This window comes from Ananas comosus, linkage group 1 (genome assembly GCF_001540865.1).
Source record: "Ananas comosus cultivar F153 linkage group 1, ASM154086v1, whole genome shotgun sequence".
NCBI classification, from domain to species: domain Eukaryota; kingdom Viridiplantae; phylum Streptophyta; class Magnoliopsida; order Poales; family Bromeliaceae; genus Ananas; species Ananas comosus.
The window spans coordinates 24,200,006-24,226,314 of NC_033621.1; the positions used below are offsets into that span (position 1 = coordinate 24,200,006).

At 39.6% G+C, this 26,309-nt stretch overlaps 4 protein-coding genes across 4 annotated transcripts; all 4 read right to left on the reverse strand.

Annotated features, from left to right (window-relative positions):
* On the reverse strand, positions 818-5,014 carry LOC109719586 (disease resistance protein RPS5-like). Its single transcript, XM_020246358.1, has 2 exons — positions 4,244-5,014; positions 818-3,336 (listed from the first exon to the last, which is right to left on the reverse strand). Exons 1-2 carry the CDS (start codon positions 4,666-4,668, stop codon positions 981-983), a joined length of 2,781 nt encoding a protein of 926 aa, XP_020101947.1. The 5' UTR covers positions 4,669-5,014; the 3' UTR covers positions 818-980.
* Positions 6,340-6,648, reverse strand: LOC109719596 (nucleotide pyrophosphatase/phosphodiesterase-like). The gene has a single exon (XM_020246370.1). The coding sequence runs from the start codon at positions 6,607-6,609 to the stop codon at positions 6,370-6,372; it is 240 nt and encodes a 79-aa protein (XP_020101959.1). The 5' UTR covers positions 6,610-6,648; the 3' UTR covers positions 6,340-6,369.
* LOC109707477 (disease resistance protein RPS5-like) lies at positions 11,663-15,415 on the reverse strand. The gene is made up of 2 exons (XM_020228757.1): positions 14,800-15,415; positions 11,663-14,174 (listed from the first exon to the last, which is right to left on the reverse strand). The coding sequence occupies exons 1-2, from the start codon at positions 15,219-15,221 to the stop codon at positions 11,840-11,842; spliced, it is 2,757 nt and encodes a 918-aa protein (XP_020084346.1). The 5' UTR covers positions 15,222-15,415; the 3' UTR covers positions 11,663-11,839.
* Positions 16,292-24,115, reverse strand: LOC109727290 (probable inactive purple acid phosphatase 27). The gene is made up of 13 exons (XM_020257386.1): positions 24,080-24,115; positions 23,658-23,744; positions 22,897-22,988; positions 22,711-22,783; positions 22,358-22,477; positions 20,372-20,464; positions 19,944-20,073; positions 19,462-19,543; positions 19,111-19,243; positions 18,505-18,710; positions 18,145-18,270; positions 17,505-17,811; positions 16,292-17,186 (listed from the first exon to the last, which is right to left on the reverse strand). The coding sequence occupies exons 1-13, from the start codon at positions 24,113-24,115 to the stop codon at positions 16,881-16,883; spliced, it is 1,791 nt and encodes a 596-aa protein (XP_020112975.1). The 3' UTR covers positions 16,292-16,880.

Below are 26,309 nucleotides of genomic sequence, written 5' to 3' on the forward strand. Positions count from 1 at the left end.
CGGGGAACGAGACATCCGGGGCGTGACATCCACTCCCCCCTATATTGGGCTACTCCGATGCCCTGGCTCTCACCAATCTGACCCGTGGGTCCCCCTCTCCAATCCCTTCCCTCTCTCTTTCTCTACCGACCTCCCTGTGGGGGTCGTACCTTACGCCGCTCAACCGCCGCTTAGCCGGATCTTGGTTAGCACTAAGGGGTGCTAGATTGCTATGAAGGGGTCGTTTGCTTGCATGTAGTTATAACGGTATGTAAATACAAATTTGATGTTTAGTTTGATGTATTTAACTTCAACTGTTATAGTAAAACTATAGAAGGAGATCCAACTGTAGCTATTCGAATTACTCCCAAATTGACCGAAGTTTCAACTGCACTAGTTGGAGAGAGTAACTTTGCAGAAAACGTATGCTTATTTGCTCAATTATTTTTTAAACAGAAATTAATTTTTTTTTTTACATTGGAGGTAATTTCAGCATTGATAAAATTTTAAAAATTATTTCTCAAATACATGCAACCAAACAAATTATTTATACTTGCAATACTTTCTACTACATCTAATCAAACATGATGCATGTCAGCATATAGTTATAACTACTGTATTTTTAACTACATGCATCTTTAACTATATTGTATTTATAATTACATCTAACCAAACGGCCCCGAATTGTATGTGAATAGTATTTAGCACCAAGGGGTTAACTTAGGCATTTATTAGTGGTTAAAATGAATGCTAATAAACGAGTTTAACTAATTTTGGCTACTCTACTGGTTTAGATCAAATAAATTATTAAACTGGTGAACTGGATCGTTACACATAAAGTCATTAATTGGATTATATGAAGACAACTCATACACTTGCATTAATTTTCAACTCACAACAACAATAATTGAGAAAAAACACGCAAGTAGCTTCTAAGTCGCACAAGAGAATCACTAAAACGAAACACACAACTAGCCCAGTAGATCAGAGAAACTACTATCTTATATATATGTATGAAAGAAACGAAAGGGTAGAGATGGGGTCCTCAAAAATTTAAGGGAAGCTCTGTGGACGTCGTCCTCCCATTCTATTCCTTCCCACCATCTTTTCTCACCTCTAATAAACTTCAAGTTTTTGGGGATGGTATCGGCGCGGAAAGGCAGCTTCGTAAGCCTCCGGCACATTCTAACCTCAAATTGTTCCAAACATGGAAAGGTGTATGCAGGATCACACACACATTGCAGCGCCGGCAAGTTGATCAATTTTATCCCTTTGAGGGAAGGAAAGGTAGGCGCCGCCACGACTTCTCCTTTACCGTCATCGTTCTGTGTACTAGAAATAAGCTGTGTCACTCTTCGGCACGCGCACATAATTAGTATGCGAAGGCACGGGAGATGCGCGATCCAAGAAACATCCTTCAGGCTGTCGCAAAACCTGAAATCCAAAGCACAGAGCCTCGGAAAAACTTTCCTGGCTACCAATCGGTCCAACGCGATGTTCAATCTCGGCGTCCCGCTGAAGGATAGCCACTCCAGGTTGTGAAAACACGGGTTGCGATTTGAACGGGCGTCGTCGAATACTATCTCCTCTAAAGTGGAGCTGCCGACAATCTCCAGATCGAACAAGCTGTTCTGTATTCGAGAGCTGCCGAGAGGAGTGGCCAGCAAGGGGAGAGTCTTTTGCTCTAAGTTAAATATGTAGAGGGACCGAATTCTCGTCCTCTGTAACTCATCGAGCCGATTTAACTGGTTCACATCCTTAACATTGAATCCTAGAGCTTTCAGGTTGTTGAGCGCCTCCAACTCTTCGAATAGCCACGGCGGGCACTTCAAATCCAAGTCGCATCCGTGCAAGTCCAGCATTTGAAGCGCCTCGAGTTCGCGTATAACACCCGCAGGAATTATCTGGACGTTGCTTTTGCGCAGAATCAAGTACTCGAGGCTAGTCAGAAGTTTAAGCTCCGCAGGCAATTCCGGGATTTCATTGAACGACAAGTTGAGGTATCGAAGGGCGGTCAGCCGACATATATTTTCCGGGAAACCGTTGAGTCTATTGTGAGACAAATCTAGGTAAGCGAGAGCCGCGAGGGAGGGAGAAGCCGCGAGCGAAATTTCGCTTAGCAGATTACCTTGCAGAATCAAGGTTGTAAGTGCGGCAGGGGAGGAACTGCCAGGAGAGTCGTGAAATGCTTTGATCCTGTTATGCATTAACGACACGCGGTCGGTCTCGCCCCATACAATTCCCGTACCTTGCGGCGGCACCTCCGTCAACCCCAGTCCTGCCTTCACAAACCATTTCTTCTTCCTCTGCCCGCAGTCGCAAGCTATCCACAGTGCCATGTCGCGAATAACGTCGTGCACCCTCACTCCGAAGCCAAGGTCGTCATTCAAAAGGCATGCAGATCGCAGGCTAGCTATGAGATCGTATCCTATGTTATACGCGCTCCGCATGTCGTCGAACCCGTCGATCACGCCCAACCCCAACAAACAAAGGATAAGATCATTTTTGGCGATGCAGAAATCCTCAGGCCACAAGGAACAGCACAACAAACAATCTCTCAAGGCATCACTCCGCAGCCTATCGTAGCTAAACTTTAAGGTGTGGAACAAGCTTTCTTCCTTTGCATCCGGATCGACCTCATCGTGGCGCGCGTCCTGCAGCAGGTCGATGGCATGTCCCCATTCCCTCGAATCATCCTTATCATACATGGCTCTTCCGACGGTAATGAGAGCGAGGGGCAAGCCGCCCAGCTTTCTGGCTAGGTTTCTTGCGAGGGCTTCGACGGCAGGACTAGAGCCGATCGTGTCTTCGCCGACAGTCTCTCGGAAGAGAAGCCAAGCGTCGTCGCGGTCCAGACATTCCACTTTGATGCTGTTCCTCCTGCTTACACCCATCTGGCCGCAGACTTTCAAAAATCTCGTTGTCAACACCACCTTTCTTTTAAGCTGCTCGCCTGCGGCCGAAGGCATCGGAACGCCGACGGCTCCCAGGTCGAGTCGTTCCCACAGATCGTCCAGCAGCAGGAGAAAATTCTTTTCGCGCAAAAAGTCTGAGATGATTCTGGCCTGGTCCTGCACATTGTTTATCGCGGTCAAGCCGAGCGTATTCACGATCTCGCTTTGAATCCGTGCGACGGAGCACGATCTAGACGCTGTGACGAAGATCACGACGTCGAAAGATGTTTGGCGAGCGAACGAGTTGTTGATGGACTTGAGGAGGTGGGTCTTCCCCACCCCTCCCATGCCCCAGATTCCAACCATCTTCACCGCATCATCGTTGATAAATTCGAGTGCTTGATCAAGATACCGGTTTTCTCTTCCCGCCGCCGACGGGTTGTCAATCTCCGACTTGTCGTGCCTGTCAGAGTAACTTTCTTATAAGATCGATCGATCGATCGATAAAATTTCTTTCAGGTAAAAATATATATATATATATATATATATATATATATATATAGTTGGACTGGGCTACTATTAGTAGCAAAATTCTATTGTTGCTATCAGTTTTTTAGTCTTTGGATGAACTCTTTTCATCATTTCTAACCATTGGATTAAATACTATAACTCAATGGAAACCACTCAACCCTAGAAAGATCACTCAACTCTAACTGACTAATATCATCCTAATCTTATAATTTTTCATCCAATGGCTAAAAATTTGATAGCAAAAAGAGCGTTTTACTACTAATAGTATTTCAGCCTAATTCTATATATATATATATATAAAATTTGCATAGATAGCTTATAAAAAGAAATTGCCAACAAAGGTGAGAAAATATGCGTGCTAAACATTGACCATTTGTTTGCCCAATACGCAGCTACTAAAGTATTGTTGAAATGTCTCCTTCCTAACAAGAGCGTTATACTTCTGTATATCTCAATTACTTATTTTTAGGAGATGAAATATTTGATATGGAGTATCTTTCCAAAAAAAAAAATTATTGATTATAATTACAATATGATAAATTCCTTGGCAGGAAAGGAATGGACTAATTTTTTATAATAAAAAAATTAATTTGTACTGGCTGCTGCGTAAGATTACAAAGCCTTCGGAAAGCGTACAGAATTCACTAATTTTTTGGATGTAGTTTAATATGTTTTTTTTATTTTTTATTTTTATTTTTCTGTGGTTTTGTTACCGCAACTCTGTAACTACGTTTATGTTCTTATTAAATTAAACGACAGTATACTATTTTTTTTTTCCAAAAAAAAAAAAACAAGTAATCAAAAAATGTATATATATATAAATATATAAATATATATACCTCCCGGCCGAAACGTTGACGACCTGCTGGAACAGTACTCCACGGTCGAACTCCCGCCTGGCGTCCGGAATCATCTTAGCGGCGGTCTTGCCAGCCGCGTAGGTCGACCAGAATTCGACAGAGCAGCCTCCGAGACACCGCGTCCGCTCGGCGTACCTTCTGTGGAGCGCCTCCGCTCGCGCTACGATGCTGTCCGCCCCCTGCAGCCACTCGCTCACTTCGTTCGTCGCAGTGCCGCCGGTTGTTCTGCAGCCGGACCGGATCCTCTCGTCTACATCCTTCCTCCTGGCGGCCAGCTCGGCGGCGACATTCTTGAGCTCGTCCAAATTGTCCTCCACTTTAAGAAGATACGTCAGATGCTCCGTGACGAGGCTCACCAGCGGAGAGATCGCCGCATCAACAACCTTACAGATGCACTCCGCCATGCATATATCGATTGCGAGATAGTATAGAATCTATAGAATCTCTAGATAGATCGAGATAAGAATTAATGCAGCAGTAGAAATTAAGAAGAGAACGAAGAGACGAGGGGAGAGGGGAGCGATTGTTCTACTCCACAACTACATCGGGCTGGGTAATTAAGCAAATGGTCTATCTAAGCTACAATTATTTATTTACGCAACTTGGTACCATACTAATAGTATTATATATGATAAATTAATGTTTATTCTATTTTTTTATTTATTATGACAGCAAGCTAGTGAGTGATGCTTAATTAATTTGTGTTCCGGCCGGCTGCACATGCGTAAGTCCACTACTGTACAAACTGATATGCACGCCATCTGTACCTAATCTGGACGTGCTACTATAATATTAGCGATTCCTGTTTTTCCGTTTATTTGAATAACATATTACAGATTCGTTTGGATTATCTCTTAATAGTTTTTTTTTTTTGAAAAAAAAGTTAGCACGCTACCCGCTTTATTCATTGGAAGGATGAATTAGACTACAAGGGTGAGGCAACACAGACCTCGATCGGGGCAAACAAAAAAAAAAAAAAAATATATATATATATATATATAATATACGGGTAGACAATACTTGGTCCCAAGATTTCGTTAGCTGCTTAATCTTGTGGGCTGCAAGGATGGCATCCGGTCGGATATTCTTAAGGACCACACCATTCCTAACCTCCCAAATAATCTACCGGTAAGCTATCAAACCAGATGCTTACTTGTGGTCTTCGTCAGCTACTTGGTCACAAGACTTCGTCAGCGGCTTATCTCTTAATAGTTTATTATAGTTTATTCATTGTACGTTAAGAAGTCTTTTTTGTTTGGTGGGGGTTCCTAATTTTTTTATTTTTCTGCTATTGGGTTCCTAAACTTTATATTTTATTTTGATTAGATCTCAATTGTCTAAATTCTCATTAAGTTAATTATTTTTTAATAAATTTTAGTTATATAAAAGGCATAAAATATGCTAGCTTATTAAACTCTTAAAGATAAGCATAAGCAAAGCATTCAGATTTTGAAGTTAAAAGAGTCTCAAATCAAATAAACTAAAAGATCAACGTATAACAAAACTAATTTTTTAAAAATAAATGGGTAACTATATCTAAATTGATGATAGTTAAGATAAGTTCTACATATTTTATATGATAACTATATTTTTAAATTAATGATTGATAATTGCATTTAAAAAAAAAAAAAAAAGATTTGATGTAAATATTCAAAAAGATTTAAGTTACAAAATTTGGGAGGAAGATGGCTTTTGCCAGTCCCATTCTCCCACTGTCCCTAGTCCCTACCAATCCAAAACATAAAATAAAAGTAAAAATACCAATTAGCATATAATCAAATTATGCAGAGTTAAAAAAGCAAAAAAACAAAATCAGTCCTAAATAAAATATTGCTTCTGTTTTTGGACCGCTCGTAGCCACGATCTAGAACACGGGTCACAAAACGGTAATAAGGGAACGTAAAAGTAGAGTAACTTATGCAATTCAATTTATAGATGTTATCATCCTTATTTTTCACAAACCCTCAATTTCAACCCAGATAAATAAAAGGGAAAAAAAATTGTAATGTACACCCTTTACAAACTCGAGCAATAACATACTTCATAAACCATGAAGGATTTTCTTTTTCTTTTCTTTTTCTTTACGAGGCCAACGTCGTCGACGCTCAACTATCATGCACGCAGGATAGCACATCTCTGTAATCTCTAGAGATGGTGAAGGAGTCGTAGACTTTTCCGTCGCTGCTCTTCTTGTACTCGAAGAGTAGCGAGGAGTGGTCGAAGGCGGTGAGCTTCACGAAACCGTAGTCCTCGTCTCTGTAGATGCTCCAGTTCGGAGTGGCGGTGGTGAAGTCCGATAAGTGGCTGCCGCCGCCGCCCACCACCACGTGGATCGTCCCGTTCATAGTGCCCGAGTAGTGTGACTTCTCACTGCTCGCACACTGGTTCTGTTGAGCATATACATACATCCATAAGGTTGTTAGAAAGATGAAACCATGAAATGAGATTAATATCAAGCTCTACAAAACTGGCTGTGTTTTAGATATAGCGTCTTGCAAAGTTTAATATAGCACAATGTCCTTGAATGTTAACCTATTTACGTATCCTTTTTCTCAAAAAAAAAAACCTATTTACGTATCTTTAAGTACATTGCGTCGTAAGATAGAAGTATTTTAACAAAAAACACGCATATGGATTTGAAATAACCATCAAAGTGGAACTTAAGTAATCACACAGAAGTGTGTTATTGGTTTTTTTTTTTTTTGAGAAAGAGGTAGGCGAGCTACCTGCTTCATTCATTGATAAGTGAACTAGGCAAACAGTGTGGAAGCAGCCAGGGCTTCCGGGGCAAAAGAAAAGCAAAAAGAGGAACAAAACAAGAAAAGAACAAATCAGCGAAAATAAATAGCAAGAAAAAGCTAAAGGAAAACCAAAAAAAAGGAAAAAGGAGAAAGGATTAAAAGCGGTGGTGCGCGGAGGGTAACGTCAGAGAATTAGACCATAGATTTGTAAGAAGAAAAGCCCGCTCCAGAGCTCGGGTGGCATTAGGAGACGCTGTTCTGAAAATGAGATTGTTTCTTTCCGTCCAGACAACCCACCAAGTAGCCGCCAGGGAGGTTAAGGCCTTGGTTCTTTGAACTGTGCCGGTAATTGTTGTTGAAGAGGTCCAAAGTTTCCGGACACAGTCGGTATCGTCGGCGTGTACCCCCGCCTTAAAGAGTAAGAATCGCGTAAAGATGCAGTTGGAGAAGAGATGATCGCAGGTTTCCAAGGCAAAAGCACAGTAAATGCAGTGGTCGTCGATCTGCATCCCACGAGTAAGCAGTCTGTCAGCGGTGGGTAGTCTCTTACGGAGTAAGATCCACAAGAATACTTTGATTTTGGTCGGGATTTTTAAGGTCCATATATGATGGAACACCGTGTCCTTGATACCAGTGTTGTCAATGAACGTGTAGAGGGATTTGACGGAGAATAATTGGTTAGGGGCCCACCTCCAACTGGGTTGGTCCGGGCAGTTCGAGGGGCAGGAGCTAAGGAGCAGTTCTTTGAATTGTGCGAATTGTGTACGGTTGGTGTTGGGTCGGCGCGTCGCGAAACCTCTGCAGATAAAGTGCCATCTCCATCCGTTAGAGCTCCAACATTGCGAAACCCTGACCTCCTTATTCCTAATGTTAGCGAAGATGGTTGGGAATAAGGTGCTTAGCGGGGCTTCTCCAATCCAGATATCTGTCCACATCCTGATGGTGGTACCGTCACCTAGGTTGAAAGATAATCCGCACTTGAACAAATGTCTGCAGCGGAGAACGCTTTTCCACCACTGGGAGAACGGGACAAAGGCTGAACCCTCACGCAACGGCCTACGTCTAGTGTAATAGAGGCATCTAATCAATTTGCACCAGAGTAGGTGTGGCTTATGAAAGAAGCGCCACCACCATTTAGATAGGAGGGCCTAGTTCATGGACTCCAAATCTTTGATCCCTAGCCCGCCATCGTCCTTGTTTCTGCATACGGTTCTCCAATTGACGAGGCAGGCGCCTCCGGAAACAACAGAGCGTCCTCTCCAGAAGAAGGCTCTTCTCAAAGATTCAATACGGTGCAGAACCCAACGTGGGGCTTTAAAGGTGGAGAGGTAGAAGAGAGGCAGGCTAGTAAGGACAGAATTGACCAGGGTCAGTCTTCCTCCTTGTGAGTGGAGTTTAGCTTTCCAACCATTGATTCTTGCATCGATACGATTGACTATCTGATCCCAGTCTTCCTTTCGAATCTGCTTGTTGTAGAGAGGGATGCCCAGGTATCGAAACGGTAGGCTTCCAGCTTTGCATCCTAAGATGGAAGCTAGTCTAACACCTTTACTTGGGTTGGGGCCAAGGTAATAAAGTTCCGATTTGTCCTTGTTGATCCTGAGCCCAGAGACCCATTCGAACAGTTTCAAGATAAATAGAAGGTTACGTATAATGCGTTTCGTGGGCTCGCAAAAGAAAATAGTGTCGTCAGCGTATTGGATGAGTGTGGTCTCGCATTCCGGTGTCGGCCCGATGCCGACAATTTGGTTGTTCCCCCTAGCTACTTCCGTCATCCTAGCTAGGCAGTCAACCACTAGTAGAAAAAGGTAGGGGGAGAGGGGGTCCCCCTGCCGAAGGCCCTTTCTAGCTTTAAGCCAAGGGGTAGGTGAATTGTTTACGAGGATGGCCAATTTAGAAGTGTGTTATTGTAAAGTTAGTGAATCAATGCTTTTGGTGCTTTGATTACACCTTATCATTCCTATTTGATTAACATACCCTGATTACGTGTTATGCCCGGAAACTCTTCTCTTCCTATTAGTAATTTTCGTGCTTTAATTTCACCGCTTTCTTTCTTTTTCTCACGTTTTTCTATATTTCTACAGGTAAAAGCAGAGAATGGTTCACCGCTTTTATTCTTTTTCTACTCCTAGGGCTTGTTTGGTTCATCCATTTTGGATATGGAATGGAAATCAGTTTGATCAAATCCGATTAATTTTGTTTGGTTCGTAGGAATCTATTTGGAATTCCTATTCCGAACTGAAATAGAAATGCCCCATTAGCCTTCAACTTGATTCCGATTTTCTAGCCCGGAATGTGATTTCATTCCAGCAGCCCACTAAATTCTCGAGACCCATGTGACCATCTCACTCTCCTTCTCTTCACCCCTCTCTCATCAAAAAAAAAAAGAAAAGAGAACCTATCATCTCTCAAAACTTTATCCCTAACCCACATGAATAAAAGTTTTTAAAAATAAATTTGATACTTTTTTTGAAAAATTTATTAGAGAATAGTATTATATTTTTCATAAATTTTAAATAATATAAACTTATATTTGAGAGTAAAATTAGTATTATAGTATTCAATAATTTTTTTAGTTTATACGAACCAAACAATGAAATGTGAATAACCGATTCCAATTTCCAATCTACAAATGAACCAAACGTCTTGGGGGAGTGAGCCAATTCAATTACCATTTCAATTTATTTTCATTCCATTATTCATTCCAATTCCACCCTTGAACCAAACAAACCCTTAATGAGAAGTTATAAATACGGTGAATCATTCATCACATTTAGAAATCTATTTTTATAATTATTTTTTAAAAAAATTATTTTTATAATTCTAAAAATTGATAGGATTATTTATAAAAAAAAAAATTCAATGTAGGTTCAGTACCTTGGTAGGAACCAACTTGTTTCAACTCACTCCGATTAAAGCGTGAATTAGTCTTGAGCCTGAATTTTGCATCAGGTAAATCGCAAAACCGTTGCCTTGGACTAGCATTTCTGACAATGATCGAATGCTCCTTTATCCCAATTCATTTTGGCCCCCAACCATTTAACGTTTGCAATCTAGTCCCTAAAGTTTAGTATTTGTTTCAAGTCTCTACCACTTAAAAGCTTGTTATATTTGACCACTACAACAGAATTAGGTTATAGCGACACATGTTTGGGACACTTTTGAGTAAGTGTCCCATTTATGCTAAAACTTAAAAACACATTACTGATGCCTAAATATAAAGCCCAATCCAACCAAAAATAAAAGATTACTCTACTCAACCCACCACACCCAGTCTATTTGGCCTGATTACAAACAGAAAAGAAAAAAAAAAAATCAATTACCATCTTTTCTTCTCTCTTCACTTAATCCACTGAAATTCTAGATGAAGAGCCTTTACTGTCGTCCTCCTCCGCCACCGCAACCAACGAGATAGAGTTTCGGCGATTAGTAAATGCTTAAATAAGTGTTGGTAAATTAGTAGCACTCTTTTAGGTTATAGCGACACTCTTTAACTGTCACTATATACCTAGCGACCCCACATATAGCAACACTTTTTAAAAGTGTCGGTAATTTTAGCTAGCAGCATTTTTTTGACATGTACCTATATTTAAAAGTGTCGCTATATACCATTTTTGTTGTACATGGGCAAGGTTTGGTGCCGACGTGACGAACTCTATTTAGTGCTTTTTAGTGTTGATTTGAGTATTTATTAGAGTTAACATACGATTTATTTAGAATATTTTAATTGTTTTTCTCTCTAAAGAAGTTGAAGGTTGTTGGACCTCTTAATCTGTCGCAGCACCCTGTTTGTCCCACCGGTGGAGAAAAGAAAGGGGTTGATGTCATTTGTTTCCTCCCGTCCACCCTTAATTACGAAGAAGCTCTCCAAAAGTTTTTAATTTTAAAACACTCCTTTAATTAATAGAAATTATTAGAAATACCCATATTGCTAACATTATTGTAAAAAATGTGACTACATAGTTATTTTACCCCGGATTGAGGTAGGCTACTATGAATAGTATGTGAATAGTATTTAGCACTAAGGGGTGCTAGACTATTATGAAAGGACCGTTTGGTTGCATGTAGTTGTAACTGTATGCAAATACAAATTCGATATTTGGTCTGATGTATTTAACTTTAACTGCTGCAGTTGAAACTACAGAAGGATGCCCAATTGTAGCAGTTCGAACTACGCCCAAATTGGTCATAGTTTCAACTGTAACAGTCGGAGAGAATAGTTTTACATAAAAGATATGCTTATCTGCTCAATTATTTTTTAGACAAAAATTATTATTTTTTTTTACATTGGAGGTAATTTCAGCATTATATATATAAAATAATAAAATTTTAAAAATTATTTTTCAACTACATGTAACTAAATAAATTATTTATACTTGCAATACTTTCTACTATATCCAACTAAACATGATATATATAGTTATAACTATTGTGTTTTCAACTGCATATATTTTTAACAACTACATTACATTTATAATTATATCTGACGAAACAGCACAATAGTATGTGAATAGTATTTAGCACCAAGGGGTTAACTTAGGCATTTATTAGTGGTTGAAATGAATGCTAATAAACGAGTTTAACTAATTTTGGCTACTCGACTGGTTTGGGTCAAATAAATTATTAGAGCCAGTCAAAAAAATTATTAGAGAGTTAGTGAGCTGGATCGTTACACAAATAAAGTCATTAATTGGATTACATGAAGACAATTCATACACTTGCATTAATTTTCAACTCACACCAACAATAATTGAGAAAAAACACGCAAGTAGATGTGGCACAGGAGGATCACTAAAACGAAACACACAACTAGCCCAGTAGATCGGAGAAACTACTATCTTAAAAGAAAGAAAGGTTTAAGGGAAGATCTGTGGACGTCGTCCTCCCATTCTATTCCTTCCCACCATCTTTTGTCGCCTCTGATAAACTTCAAGTTTTTGGGGATGGTATCGGCGCGGAAAGGCAGCTTCGTAAGCTTCCGACACATTCTAACCTCAAATTGTTCCAAACATGGAAAGGTGTATGCAGGATCACACACACATTGCAGCGCCGGAAGGTCGGCCAGACTTATCCTTTTGAGGGAAGGGAAGGTAGGCGCCGCCGCGACTTCTCCTTTACCGTCATCGTTCTGTGTACTAGAAATGAGCTGCATCACGCTTGTGCACGTGCGCACGGCTAGTACGCGAAGGCACGGGAGATGCACGATCCAAGAAACATCCTTCATGCTGTAGCAAAAACTGAAATCCAAAATACAGAGCCTCGGGAAAACCTCCCTGGCTACCAATCGGTCCAACACGATGTTCAATCTCGGCGTCGCGTGGAAGGATAGCTTCTCCAGATTGTGGAAACACGGGTTGCGATTTGAATGGCCGTCGTCGAATACTATCTCCTCTATAGTGGTGCTGCCGGCAATCTCCATATCGATCAAGCTGTTTTGTATTCGAGAGCTGCCGAGAGGAGTGGCCAGCAAGGGGAGAGTCATTTGTTCCAAGTGAAATATGTAGAGGGACCGAATTCGCGTCCTCCGTAACTCATCGAGCCGATTCAACTGGTTCGCATCCTTAACATTGAATCCTAGAGCCTTCAGGTTATTGAGCGTCTCCAACTCTTCGAATAGCGACGGCGGGTACTTCAAATCCACGCTGGAGTGGCATCCGCGCAAGTCCAGCATCTGAAGCGCCTCGAGTTCGCGTATAACACCTGCAGGAATTATCTGGACGTTGCTTTCACGCAGAATCAAGTACTCGAGGCTAGTCAGAAGTTTAAGATCCACAGGCAATTCCGGGATTTGATTGAACGACAAGTTGAGGTATCGAAGGGTGGTCAGCTGACATACATTTTCCGGGAAACAGTTGAGTTTATTGTGAGACAAATCTAGGTACGTGAGTGCCGCAAGGGAGGCAGAAGCCACGAGCGAAATTTCTCTTAGCTGATTACGTTGCAGCATCAAGGTTGTAAGTGCGGCGGGGGAAGAACTGCCAGGAGAGTCAAGAAATGCTTCAATCCTGTTATGCATTAACGACACGCGGTCGGTCTCGCCCCAAACAATTCCCGTCCCTTGCGGCGGCGCCTCCGTCAGCCCCAGTCCTGCCTTCACAAACCATTTCTTCTTCCTCTGCCCGCAGCCGCAAGCTATCCACAGTGCCATGTCGCGAATAACGTCGTGCACCCTCACTCCGAAGCCAAGGTCGTCGTCATTCAAAAGGCATGCAGATCGCAGGCTAGCTATGAGATCGTATCCTATGTTATACGCGCTCTGCATGTCGTCGAACCCGTCGATCACGCCCAACCCCAACAAACACAGGATAAGATCATTTTTGGGGATGCAGAAATCCTCCGGCCACAAGGAACAGCACAACAAACAATCTCTCAAGGCATCACTCCGCAGCCTATCGTAGCTAAACTTCAAGGTGTGGAACAAGCTTTCTTCCTTTGCATCCGGATCGACCTCGTCGTGGCGCGCGTCCTGCAGCAGGTCGATGGCATGTCCCCATTCCCTCGGATCTTCCTTATCATACATGGCTCTTCCAACGGTGATGAGAGCGAGGGGCAAGCCGCCCAGCTTTCTGGCTACTTTTCTTGCGAGGGCTTCGACGGCAGGACTAGAGCCGATCGTGTCTTCGCCGACGGTCTCTCGGAAGAGAAGCCAAGCGTCGTCGCCGTCCAGACATTCCACTTTGATGCTGTTCCTCCTGCTTACACCCATCTGGCCGCAGACTTTCAAATATCTCGTTGTCAACACCACCTTTCTTTTATGCTGCTCGCCCACGGCCGAAGGCATCGGGACGCCGACGGCTCCCAGGTCGAGTCGCTCCCACACATCGTCCAGCAGCAACAGAAAGTCTTTTTCGCGCAAAAAGTCTGAGATGATTCTGGCCTGGTCCTGCGCGTTGTTTGTCGTGGGCAAGCCGAGCGTATTCATGATCTCGCTTTGAATCCGTGCTACAGAGCATGCTCTAGACGCTGTGACGAAGATCACGACGTCGAAAGAAGTTTGGCGAGCGAACGAGTTGTTGATGGACTTGAGGAGGTGGGTCTTCCCCACCCCGCCCATGCCCCAGATTCCAACCATCTTCACCGCATCATCGTTGATAAATTCGAGTGCCTGATCAAGATAGTGGTATTCTCTTCCCGCCGCCGGCGGGTTGTCAATCTCCAACTTGTCGTGCCTGTCAGAGTAACTTTCTTATAAATTTCTTTTACGTAATATATATATATATATATATATATATATATATATATATATATATATATATATATATATATATATATATATAATTTGTACAGATAACTAATAAAAAAAAAAATACCAACAAGGATGAGAAAATATGAGTGCTAAACATTAGACCATTTGTTTGTTCAATATGCAGCTACTAAAGTGTCGTTGAAATGTATCCTTCCCAGCAAGAGCGTTATACTGCTGTAGATCTTGGTTACTTATTTTTGAGAGATGAAATATTTGATGTCGGATATCTTCTGAAAAAAAATTATCGACTATAGGTACAATCCAGTGGATTCCCTGGCGGGAAAGGAACAGACAAATTTTTCTTAATAGAAAAATTAATTTATACCTGCTGCTGTTTAAGATTAGAGAGCCTTTGGGGAGAATACAGAGTTCACTAATTTTTTGGATGTAGTTTAATGTGTCTTCTTTTCTTTATCTTCCTGTGTGATCTTATTGCCGCAGCTCTGTAGCTAAGTTTATATTTTTATTAAATTAAACGGCAGTATACTATTTTTTTTTTCAAAAAAAAAAAAAAAAAAAATGTAATCAACAAATGTCTATATACATACCTGGCGGCCAGAACGATGACGACCTGCTCGAACACTCCACGGTCGAACTCCCGCCTGGCATCCGGAATCATCTTAGCGGCGGTCTTGCCAACCGCGTAGCTCGACCAGAATTCGACAGAGCAGCCTCGGAGACGCCGCGTCCGCTCGCTGTACCTTCTGTGGAGCGCCTCCGCTTCCGCTACGATGCGGTCCGCCCCCTGCAGCCACTCGCTCACTTCATTCGTCGCAGTGCCGCCGGTTGTTCTGCGGCCGGACTGGATCCTCTCGTCTACATCCTTCCTCCTGGCGGCCAGCTCCGCCGCGACTTTCTTGAGCTCGTCCAAATTGTCCTCCGCTTTAAGAAGATACGTCAGATGCTCCGTGACGAGGCTCACCAGCGGAGAGATCACCACATCAACAACCTTACAGATGCACTGCTCCATGCATATATCGATTGCGATATTACAGAATCTATAGAATCTATAGATAGAGAGAGAGAGAGAGAGAGAGAGAATTAATGCAGAGAACGAAGAGACGAGGGGAGAGGAAGCGATTGTACTACTCCACAACTACATTGGGCTGGGTAAGCAAATGGTCTATCTAAGCTACAATTATTTATTTACGCAACTTGCTACCATACTAATAGTATTATATATGAGAAATTAATGTTTATTCTATTTTTTTATTTATTATGACAGCAAGTAAGTGATGCTTTAAATGTGTTCCGGCCGGCTGCACATGCGTAAGTCCACTACCGTACAAACTGATATGCACGCCATCTGTACCTAATGTGGACGTGCTACTATAATATTAGCGATTCCTGTTTTCCCGTTTATTTGGATAACATATTACAGATTCGTTTGGATTATCTCTTAATAGTTTATCATAGTTTATTCAGTGTATGTGAAGATGTCTTTTTTGTTTGGTGGGGGTTGCTAATTTTTTATTTTTCTGCTATTGGATTCCTAAACTTTATATTTTATTTTGATTAGATCTCAATTGTCTAAATTCTCATTAAGTTAATTATTTTTTAATAAACTTTAGTTATCTGAATGGCATAAAATATGCTTATTAAACTCTTAATAAAGATAAGAATAAGCAAAGCATTCAGATTTTGAAGTTAAAAGAATCTCAAATCAAATAAATTAAAAGATCATATAACAAAACTAAATTTTTTTAAAAAAATGGGTAACTATATCTAAATGGATGATAGTTAAGAAAAGTTGTATACGTTTTTACTAATTTAATATGATAACTATATATTTTAAATTAATGATTGATAATTGCATTTTTTTTTTTTTTTTTAAGATTTGATGTAAATGTTCAAAGAGATTTAAGTTATAAAATTTGGGAAGAAGATGGCTTTTGCCAGTCCCATTCTCCCACCGTCCCTAATCCCTACCAATCCAAAACATAAGATAAAAGTAAAAATACCAATTAGCATACAATCAAATTATAAATATTGCTTCTGTTTTTGGACCGCTCTTAGCCATGATCTAGAACACGAGTCACAAAACGGTAATAAGGGAACGGTATAATTAAGTAGCGTAACTTATGCAATTCAATTTATAGCTAGAAACGTCATCCTTATTTTTCACAAACCCTCAAATTCAACCCAGATAAATAAAAGGAAAAACATATTGTAATGTACACCCTTTACAAACTCGAGCAATAACATACTTTATAAACCATGAAGGATTTTTGTTCGGCTAAATTACAGATAACCCTCCTGTCAAAACCCGATTTTTCACTTTCCTCCCTGTCATTTAAAAACCTACACTTTACTCCCTTGTAAAATAAAAAATGTTCACAGGAGGTACGGTCTGAACTGTGATGATAAAATGACCATTTTGCCCCTCACTATTTCGCCCTCGTCATATTCACAGAAGAGAAGACTGAGGGCATTTTTGGCATAATAAAATATATAATAATATTTTATAAACGGAATCTTAACGGATTACTAACGGCAGGGGACGAAGTAAACATTTTTCATTTTATAAGAGGACAATATGTAGATTTTTAAATGACAGGGAAAAGTGAAAATTGGGTTTTGACAGAGGGATTTTATGTAATTTAGCCCTTTTGTTTTCTTTTCTTTTTCTTTACGAGGCCAACGTCGTCGACGCGCAACTATCATGCACGCAAGATAGCACATCTCTGTAATCTCTAGAGATGGTGAAGGAGTCGTAGACTTTTCCGTCGCTGCTCTTCTTGTACTCGAAGAGGAGCGAGGAGTGGTCGAAGGCGGTGAGCTTCACGAAACCGTAGTCCTCGTCTCTGTAGATGCTCCAGTTCGGAGTGACGGTGGTGAAGTCCGATAAGTGGCTGCCGCCGCAGCCCACCACCACGTGGATCGTCCCGTTCATAGTGCCCGAGTAGTGTGACTTCTCACTGCTCACACACTGGTTCTGTTGAGCATACATACATCCATAAGGTTGTTAGAAAGATGAAACCATGAAATGAGATTAATATCAAGCTCTATAAAACTGGCTACGTTTTAGATAGCGTCTTGCAAAGTTTAATGTAGCACAATGTCCTCAAAAACATCTATTTACGTAAATGTACATACATTGCAACATAAGATAGAAGTATTTTAACAAGAAACTGCAGTTTCAAGAGTCACATGTAGAACCATATCTCGAGGGATAAACATGTAGGTAGGTTTGTATGTATGTCTACTGTAATTGTTTCTGCAGAGGAAGGAAATGTTCTGGTGTTCTACTAACCTGGTAAATAGGGCAGGTCCTCTCATAGTTGTGCACATGACCGTAGAAGGCCAAGTCCACCCTATACTTCTGCCATAGCTTTTGGAGGTCCCTCCCCATGGGCTCCGAGAACGAGCCCTCGGCGGCGTAAAATGAGCTGGAGGAGTAGCCCAGCACACGGTGGGCCGCGAAGATCAGCCACGGTTGCTGCTTCCTGTCCACCGATGCGAGGCACCGCTCTATAAACTTGTACTGCTCCGTGCCTTCTCTCCAGTCGTGCTCGGTGTCTGCTATGCAGAAGCGGAACATGCCGTAATCTGTAGAATACCTATTGAAGGGATAATGAACCATTAAAGATAGTTCTAAAATTATGTTTGGCTTGTGAAACAACTTATCTATTATAAATAGCGGTAGTCGAAGAATAGTAAAAATCTTGAAAATTGAAATTGGCTTGTAAGCCCAAACGCAGAAACATATTGATTTGAAACTTCCTTTTCTTTCTATTGCAGCAGGAAGGTCAAGGTATTGTTGTGATTTGACAAAAAACTATAGCTACTTAAATGCAGTTCTAGTTGGTAAAGGATGCCAAGCTTAATACTAGAAATAACTAGTCATAATTCACACAACAGCAATAAGCAAAAAGGAGGGCTAAGTTGCTTACCAAAACTTTGCTCTGTTCTCTGCTGGAAAATAGAACATGGTCTCAGCTAGCACACCACACTCTCCTCCGGAATCAGTTGTATCATAGAACGATCCTGTGTTAGGCCAATCCCTCTCGTGATTGCCGCTGCGTCGCAAAACATAGACACTTAGTGCCTATTCAGACCGATTTCTAGCATAACTTCAATCGAAAAGCAAAAGCTGAGATCGTTAATAAAAATTTAAAAACTTTGGGTAAACAGGAAATCAAAAGAGCTTCTACTTTTCCAAATTCAAAAGAAAACTCCTATTTGGGCTTGAAACATGCTCAATAAGATCAATAAAGAGCTTAAAACATTAATGAGCCAAAGGAGCTGCAAACCTTCCAACCATGTATGGGACCCTTGAAGCAATCGGCTCAATCTGAGCAGTAAATTGATCCCATTGCGACAGATAGCCATTTGCGTAAGTGATGTCGCCAATGTGAACAACAAAATCTATGTTGTCCAAATCCTTAACAATTGTATCTGTAGTGTTTAGTGAACCAGGCTGGTAGCTATTATACTCATTTGATCCGTCCCTTTCAGCCTAACAGATGATGGGGGAAAAAAACATGTTATAAGTCATTTTGATTCATATAATTACATTCAGAAATAGCTAAAACCCCCAAAATCTATGTTTCTTTTAAAAAAAAAAAAGAAGAAGTATAAAACATAAAGCCACATAAAGCCCATATGTATGAATTCATCCGAGTCGCAGACACCAAGTTTATCACAACAAGTTTTAAAGAGTTCTCTTGTAAGGACAAACGTATATATTTGTAAGAAATGAAACTGCATATTTAAATTCATTTTGCAGGGATAGCACAGATAATTACAGCAGGAAGCTACATATAAGTATCTCTCTCTTTCTTTTTTCTGTTATTAATGGTTATAAATATAAATTTGCAAATGGTGAGTTCTATTTCCTGCAAAAATTAAATGTGTACCTTCCCCATGTCTCCGAAAATAACAACTCGCTGCAGTGAATTTTGCCCGGGATAAGGCGATGACCGGAAAGAATAAGACTTGCCCCATACAATGGAACCATTGAATAACTGATGACCTATTTTGTAAGTGTACCTGTAATATTACCATATACAGTCCGTAAGAAAAATACCCAGCATTTTGAAAAGGGTTGAAACAAAAACCTAATAACATTTCCTCACTGGCAACTTAAATTGGAAATTTAGTACATATTTTCGCATCAAAATATACCAATCAGGAAAATTTGACAAATTTTTATGATTATAACCCCTGTTGAAAGATCTTAAGAGTTATAACTCATGAATAATACATACTTGGAATTTGGCCACAAATCCTTTAGGAAACTAGTGTGAATGAAGCCAGGATCTCTCCATCCAACTGTACGTGCCGGGGGACCTGGACAAAGTATTACAAGATTTGTATGGAGAAATGTGGCATCACAAGGAGAAGAGATGAAAAGTTTTATTTGTTGATTAGAACAACTAATATGTTGAAAGATCCCCTTGTAAATATTATGATATTCACTTTGGCCCAAAAGAATTATAGGTTTCATCATTTTGCCTCCTTTGTCAGTTGCTACAGTTTCACTAGGTGTGATATCTATCATTTTCTCCATTGCGTATCAAACTAAAATGTATACTCGAGTTATGTTTTTAATTTTCATTTAAAGATACTTAGCATGAGCTATGATAATTTCTTTAAGTTTGCTACTTGATCAAATTTCCTGAGTTTAGAAAACAACGAAAATATCGCAACAAACTGAAAAAATAATTTAGGGAACAAATAAGAGTCATACCACACAAGGCTGTACGAGAGAATGTTAGCGTGCCAGCTGGCGAGCGCGTAGTGGTTCCCCACTTGATGCCCCATTCAACAAAGGGAAAAGCCTCACTAATGTCATAACCGCTAGTCCATGTTACAGTCATCTGAAGATAAGTCCAAAAAGGAAAATTATCTTTAATCTGAAGCCTCTAAACTTGAGGTTAAACTAGAGTTGTTGGGGGAGTATAATAAAAATGAAAAATGAAAAAAGGTACTGGGATTCTAATTTGAATACGAGAATTGCATGCAACTTTAGCCATAGAATGATGCAAAAAACATTGCATTCAAATTTGCTCCCAGGAAACGTAGATTGTTACAAGATAATTTCAAAAAAAGAAAAAATGTCTAACAAAATGAACAAGTAAAATGAGAGAAAATGGGACTAAAGAAGAGGAAATTTACCTCATTCCAAGCTTTCCCTTGCGCCAGACGTGGATACAAAGGAGCCTTTGGATTCGCAAAAGAGATCGAATCTGAAACCGCTAGAAGCTTTGGCTGAAAATAACATTTCAGAATATTAGACCTTGAAAAGAAAAATTGTATTTTATATTCCAAATTATGGCCTAAATGAAAAAATAAAATGCAGTTATAGGAATCTCATTAAAATGGAAGAGTTAAAAACACTGGTCAGAATTAACAGTAGTAACAACAGCAGAACACTAGATCAGTGAATTACGTTCATGTGCAGCTCACACCTCTCTCACGAGATTTGAGTCTGTAGTCCACATTACTATTTTTTTTTTTTTTTAATATATTGCTTTTTTTTTTACTCCTCATTTGGCCTTGTTTTTGCTTCTATTTAAAACAGCAATCTCATCAAGGGGCCGTTTGGTACTGAGCATTTTCTAATGCTGTTAGGCAAAACAGAATTAGGGCAAACACGTATAGGAATATGTTTATGTTTTCCGATGGAACCACAAAACACATATCGTATCCAACTTATTACAATATGCACAATATAATTATCACGTGCGGAAACAAATTAGGTAAATTTTTTCAGTACATTCTCACCGCATGTAATGCTTTCTCTCCACAATTCCAAAAGAAGCCTAATAGAGATATTTGACGAGGAATAAAAAGTATAAAGCCTCCACAATGGCAGACAAAGTGAGAAGGAAGATTATAATTCAAAAGGGACGTTCCACTGACAGACATGATTAGGTGGAATTAGGAAAAATAATGGCGAAAAGTACAAGAATTAATCCAACAATATTTATTTTCCTTAAATCCACATTTGCACAAATTAAGACCTCAAGAAAAAAGTCTATTTTTCTTTTTTGAAAGCTAGGACCACCAGAGATATTCAATCATCCACTCCAATCAGACCCTACTCTAGCTGAGCCTCAACTCTAGCTGGTGGGCGGGGGTGCTGAGCCTCAACTATATCTTCTCTTGGGGAATGGCCTACAAACTAGGTAATGGACGGGCTATTGATTTTTGGCACGATTGGTGGTGTGGGGATAATGTGCTAAATCTGTTGTTCCCGATGGTCTACCTCATGTCTTGGGGGAAAAACTTTAAAGTCAGCGAATGTTTTACGAGGGGAAGTTAGAATTGGTCTAGGATTGAGGGCGTCACCGCGAACCAGAGGTTAGGGGTGAGGGACAGTTGCGCGGAGCTTGAGAACCGGATTTCTCAGCTATCGGTAGAGCACTCTCCAGACAAAATTATTTGGCGATGGAGTGAGGATGAACGCTTTTCAGTAAAATCGACCTATATGGCGTTGACAGATGGGGGTACGAGGGACGAACGAGCCTCTAGAATTTGGAGACTCAAAATCCCCTTAAAGGTAAAAGTGTTCTGCTGGCTGGTCCTAAAGAAGAGAACTCCAACGACGGATAAGCTCTTTAAGAGAGGCTGGATTCAAGACTCAACCTGCGTGCTATGTGGGTCGGAAGAGGAAACTGTGGATCACCTGTTCTCCCGGTGCGTTTTTACCAAGTTTATCATGGTGATGGGGGTAGATAGTGTGCAAACACATGATCTGGGGGACATTGTGAACCTTGTTTGGGATAGATGGTCGGCTAGGAAGAGCCTTCATACGAAGAGAAACAGCCTAACAGAATTAGTTGGCTGTTGGTGGATCGTATGGAGGGTCAGAAATGACTTTATCTTTAGAAAAATCCAGCCGAACCCGGAAATGGCAATCCGCAATCTCATTCAGCTGGTGAAGGAGTGGGACTCGTTGCTCCTCCCAACCTAAGTGTGTGTGTGTGTGTGTGTGTGTGTGTGTTTTTTTCTTTTTTTGGGGGCCCGGGCTGCCCCACTCTTGTAGCCTAGTTCATTTTTCCAATGAAGGAAGCGGGTAGCGTGCTACCTTTATCTCAAAAAATCATAGATTGTTTTTTTTTTTTTTTTTAAAAACGAACAAAGATATGATCAACTTACACTCGAAAGTCCGCCAGAGAACAATGCAAAAGAAAAGTCTTGACGCTGATTGATTAGTTGGAGCTTCAAAGTGCCCTTTCCAGATTTCAAATAATCTGAGGAATAATTCGCTAATTGATACTGCAAACATCATCATATTAGAATGAGAGAAAGGACCATTGCACAAAGTTCTAGCCCACCCATTAGGTGGGCTTTAAAAAGTAAATATTCTAATTTGAAACTACTGCTTTCAACTACAATAAGAAACTGTACAAGTGTTTTTTTAAAAAGAATAAAAGCTGTTAGAGCTTTTGCAAATGGTTTCAAAATATTTTTGTCAGAGCTCCAGTTCATGCGCAAATAGTTATACTAACCTTTACTGGGGCCTGGCAAATCATAGGAACCAGCTCTTTGTTGAACCCACTGTTATCTGGGCAAGTAGATGAACTGTTTCGAACAACACAAACAAGATTTACCACAATAATTGTAACACAAAAAATTACACTTTAATGCTAGATGTGTTTGTAGTTATAAGAAGTTGAGGTAGTTAAGAAGATTACTTGAAATTTGAGGGAGAGAACACCCCAATCCAATGATCCGAGGATGGTTTGGGAGATCCAAAATCTACAGTTACCCATTCAGTGTCCTGTCCCTGTTATCCATTTTTTACCAAGAAAAGAAAAAGAAAAGTGTGGTGGTAAACTATATATCATCCAATTGTTAAACTATATGAGATTCCAAAATGAAATATTAAAGTTCATAGTTGCAAAAATTCTGCATTTGCTTTCTCCAATTACCAAACAGACCCATAAATACAGTACTCATTTGCCTCCCCCCTATTTTTCTCCTTCTATTTGCAGCAAATGGTCACCTCTAGTTTAAGTACTTAAAAAGTACTTTACAATAGAGGAAGCGGTTTAGTGCTTTTATGGCAGTGAGAATCCACTATAAATTTCTTAAATTTAAAACTAAAAGCTTCAATTAGTTTTTTTTTTCTTTTACTGTTTTAAAAGCACTACTGAAATAGAAAACTCGGCTCTACATAGTACAATAATGCCAACAAAGAAAGGGCGTTGATGTAAATTTATTTTAGTAGAAAGGCAAATTATTAAAACAAACAACTTTTTTTTTTAAGAAAAAAATCCGCATAACGACGCGGGAATCAAAAAGTGCGCCGGCTCTTTGTGATCACCGAGGTTTGTTCGAATCTGGCCCCCTCCCAGTCCAATCAAAGCCGCGTATCACAGATCAAACGGTCCATAACTAGTCGCCAATCATTCGAGATCACAAAAATCCAAAAAAGGAAAAAAGGAAAAACCACCTTAACCCCGAGGAGCGCCGGCGAAACCCTAACGAATGCCGAGGCGTCGAGGGCGATCCTCGCGCGGTGGATCGCGATCCGCGACAGCTAACAACGTAGTAGACGATCTCCTCCTCTTCTCCCACTCCATCTCTCTCTCTCTCTCTCTCTCTCTCTCTCTAAAGCCCTACTAGTTATGTTATGCTTATATATGATAGAGGGAGTTGGAGAAGAGAAAACGAGAGTGGAATAGAGTTAAGAATAAGGGGGGGAGAGATATGCGGGGGGATATATAGAGGGGAATTATTCGGGGGTTATTCGGAGGTTTTTGAGTTTGGTACGAAGGTTCTAAAGGAGACTTTTGGGTGGGAAATTAATTAATTAATTAATAAGACTCGGAGGAGTGTTCAAAAACAAATTTTAAAATAAGACCGAGGCCGCACATCTTTTGGCGCAACGCAGATGTAGGAGATCCTCATTTTGCCACGTGGAAGATCCTGGAGCTATGGACGTACGGACACGGGGCCCAGTATTGAAGTATCATTGACTAAAAAATAATAATAATACAAAAAAGTAGAAATGATGCTTGAAATAAAATAGGCTTGCTGAATTAACAAAATTTTTTGATAAAAAATTTTTAATTTGTTGTAAGATAGATGTAGCGAAATCAAATTTACTGATATGAAAATGATAGCGAGACACACTTTAACGTGTGAATTTTTATTCAATCAATCTGTTGGCTTACCAAATTGAAAAAGCTAGTCGGCTTGGCAAATCGACAAAAAAGATATTTTTTATAAATTTTGGTTGAGGCCAATCTGTTTTGATTTTTATGCAACTTACTTTTTGGTTGTTTGATTAAAAATAAGATACAAATCTGAGCACTACTACGAAGTAACAAAATGAAGGTAATTTTTATTATCAACATTCCAAAAATACTCCATTCCAGCAAATAAAAAAAATAAAATAAAATAAAATAAAAGCAGAAAAACAAAAAAAAAAAATTCTAACATAGTAGGTTGGTTTTTAGGCCTTCAGAAGGATAGTTACGCAGAAAATATCAAAAAATCATGCGCATGTGAAAGCTAGTTCCCTTGAACACATGCCATTAATATTATATATTTCTTAGTCAAAGAAAAAGATCAAAATCACAAGCCACACTTCTTTGACTTCTCCATTTTCCGTTTCCCCCCTTTGAATTAACATGTAAGGACAAATTTCCTTATTATTTCAAATCTTTCAGCTTCGGATAGTGATTCTTTTTCCTTTTCTTTTTCTCTTTTTCCATTTATTTTATTTAGTTAAAAGAGTGGTATTTTTTACATCCCTTAACAAATAGGCTCTTTAATTTGATCTCATTGGAAGAACAGAAGATTGGTAAAATATAGATTCCTTGGTAAAATATAGATTCCCTCTTCTATATATACTAATATACACTCTGTGGAAGTTGGATTAATTAATAGTGGTACACTTGACAAAATCAAAATCTAATCAGGGAGCTAGTCTAATTAATGCTACCACAAAACTATGTCTCCACCATCCACTTACATATTAATTGCAGCACATGCATAACATTGACCTAGTGTACTTACAAGTAAAATTATTTCAAGGGTATACGTCTAGAGGAATGATGCTTTCAGATATACCCCGTAAAGTATATAAAATGTGCGACGATCAAATTTAATTTGTTAAATATAATGTGTTCCATATATATATATATAGAGAGAGAGAGTTGGACTGGGCTACTATTAGTAGCAAAATTCTATTATTGCTACCAGTTTTTTAGCCTTTGGATCAACTCTTTTCATTATTTCTAACCATTGGATTAAATACTATAACCCAGTGGGGACCACTCAACCCTAGGGGGACCACTCAATTCTAACCGACTAATATCATTCCGATCCTACAATTTTTCATCCAAAGGTTAAAAACTTGATAGTAGAAAGAGTATTTTACTATTAATAGTATTCAAGCTTAATTCTATATATATATATATATATATAATTGAGCTTCTATGCTTTTAAAAGTACCAAGTCATTGGTGCTTGTAAGTTTTTAGCCCTTGGATTAATAGATGTATGGTTAGGATGATGTGGGCCCCCTTAGGTTAAGTGGGTAGTTGGTTGAATAGTATAATCTAACGGATGAAAATGATCAAAGTCATAGATCTAACGGTAAAAAATTCACAAGCACCAAGTGCTTGGTGCTTTTACAAGCACCATAGCCGGACTCATATATATATATATATATGATTTCTTATCTTATGCGAAAATTCTTGAGTATTTGTGATATAAAAGTTATAGTGGAAGGAGAAAACAGATTTAATGCAGCTAATAATTCTTTGTTTTCTACGATGCAACAATTTATTCCAAACATGATTGTTGGTACATGAGATCTCAATATCAAAAATCTAGCTACTTCACATTTCTAACTATTTTTTCTTAAAAAACAAGCGAGCAAATAGTATATCGTATATTTCTCGCAAAAATAAAAATAATTCATTCAAAGGTTTACATTAATAAGTACTTGATTGGGATGGTTTAAGACAAAGTCAACTCATAAGAGCCCAAATAAGGTTGACTTTGGCAGTTCGGCACTCTTGTGTGGATGGATATGCTATTTGATCAACCAATGAAATGGACTGGTGTGGAAAAAATGAGGCTTTTATTGTCGA

What these genes read in the sequence shown, in the direction of transcription:
- LOC109719586 (XM_020246358.1), bottom strand. Translation starts at nt 4,668, where the DNA reads ATGGCGGAGTGCATCTGTAAGGTTGTTGATGCGGCGATCTCTCCGCTG. An exon ending in GTCAACGTTTCGGCCGGGAG is followed by an intron (nt 3,337 to 4,243) that starts GTATATATATTT and finishes TTACTCTGACAG; the next exon opens with GCACGACAAGTCGGAGATTG.
- LOC109719596 (XM_020246370.1), bottom strand. Translation starts at nt 6,609, where the DNA reads ATGAACGGGACGATCCACGTGGTGGTGGGCGGCGGCGGCAGCCACTTA.
- LOC109707477 (XM_020228757.1), bottom strand. Translation starts at nt 15,221, where the DNA reads ATGGAGCAGTGCATCTGTAAGGTTGTTGATGTGGTGATCTCTCCGCTG. An exon ending in GTCATCGTTCTGGCCGCCAG is followed by an intron (nt 14,175 to 14,799) that starts GTATGTATATAG and finishes TTACTCTGACAG; the next exon opens with GCACGACAAGTTGGAGATTG.
- LOC109727290 (XM_020257386.1), bottom strand. Translation starts at nt 24,115, where the DNA reads ATGAGGATCTCCTACATCTGCGTTGCGCCAAAAGAT. An exon ending in TCTGCGTTGCGCCAAAAGAT is followed by an intron (nt 23,745 to 24,079) that starts GTGCGGCCTCGG and finishes CTACGTTGTTAG; the next exon opens with CTGTCGCGGATCGCGATCCA. An exon ending in CGGCGCTCCTCGGGGTTAAG is followed by an intron (nt 22,989 to 23,657) that starts GTGGTTTTTCCT and finishes AATGGATAACAG; the next exon opens with GGACAGGACACTGAATGGGT.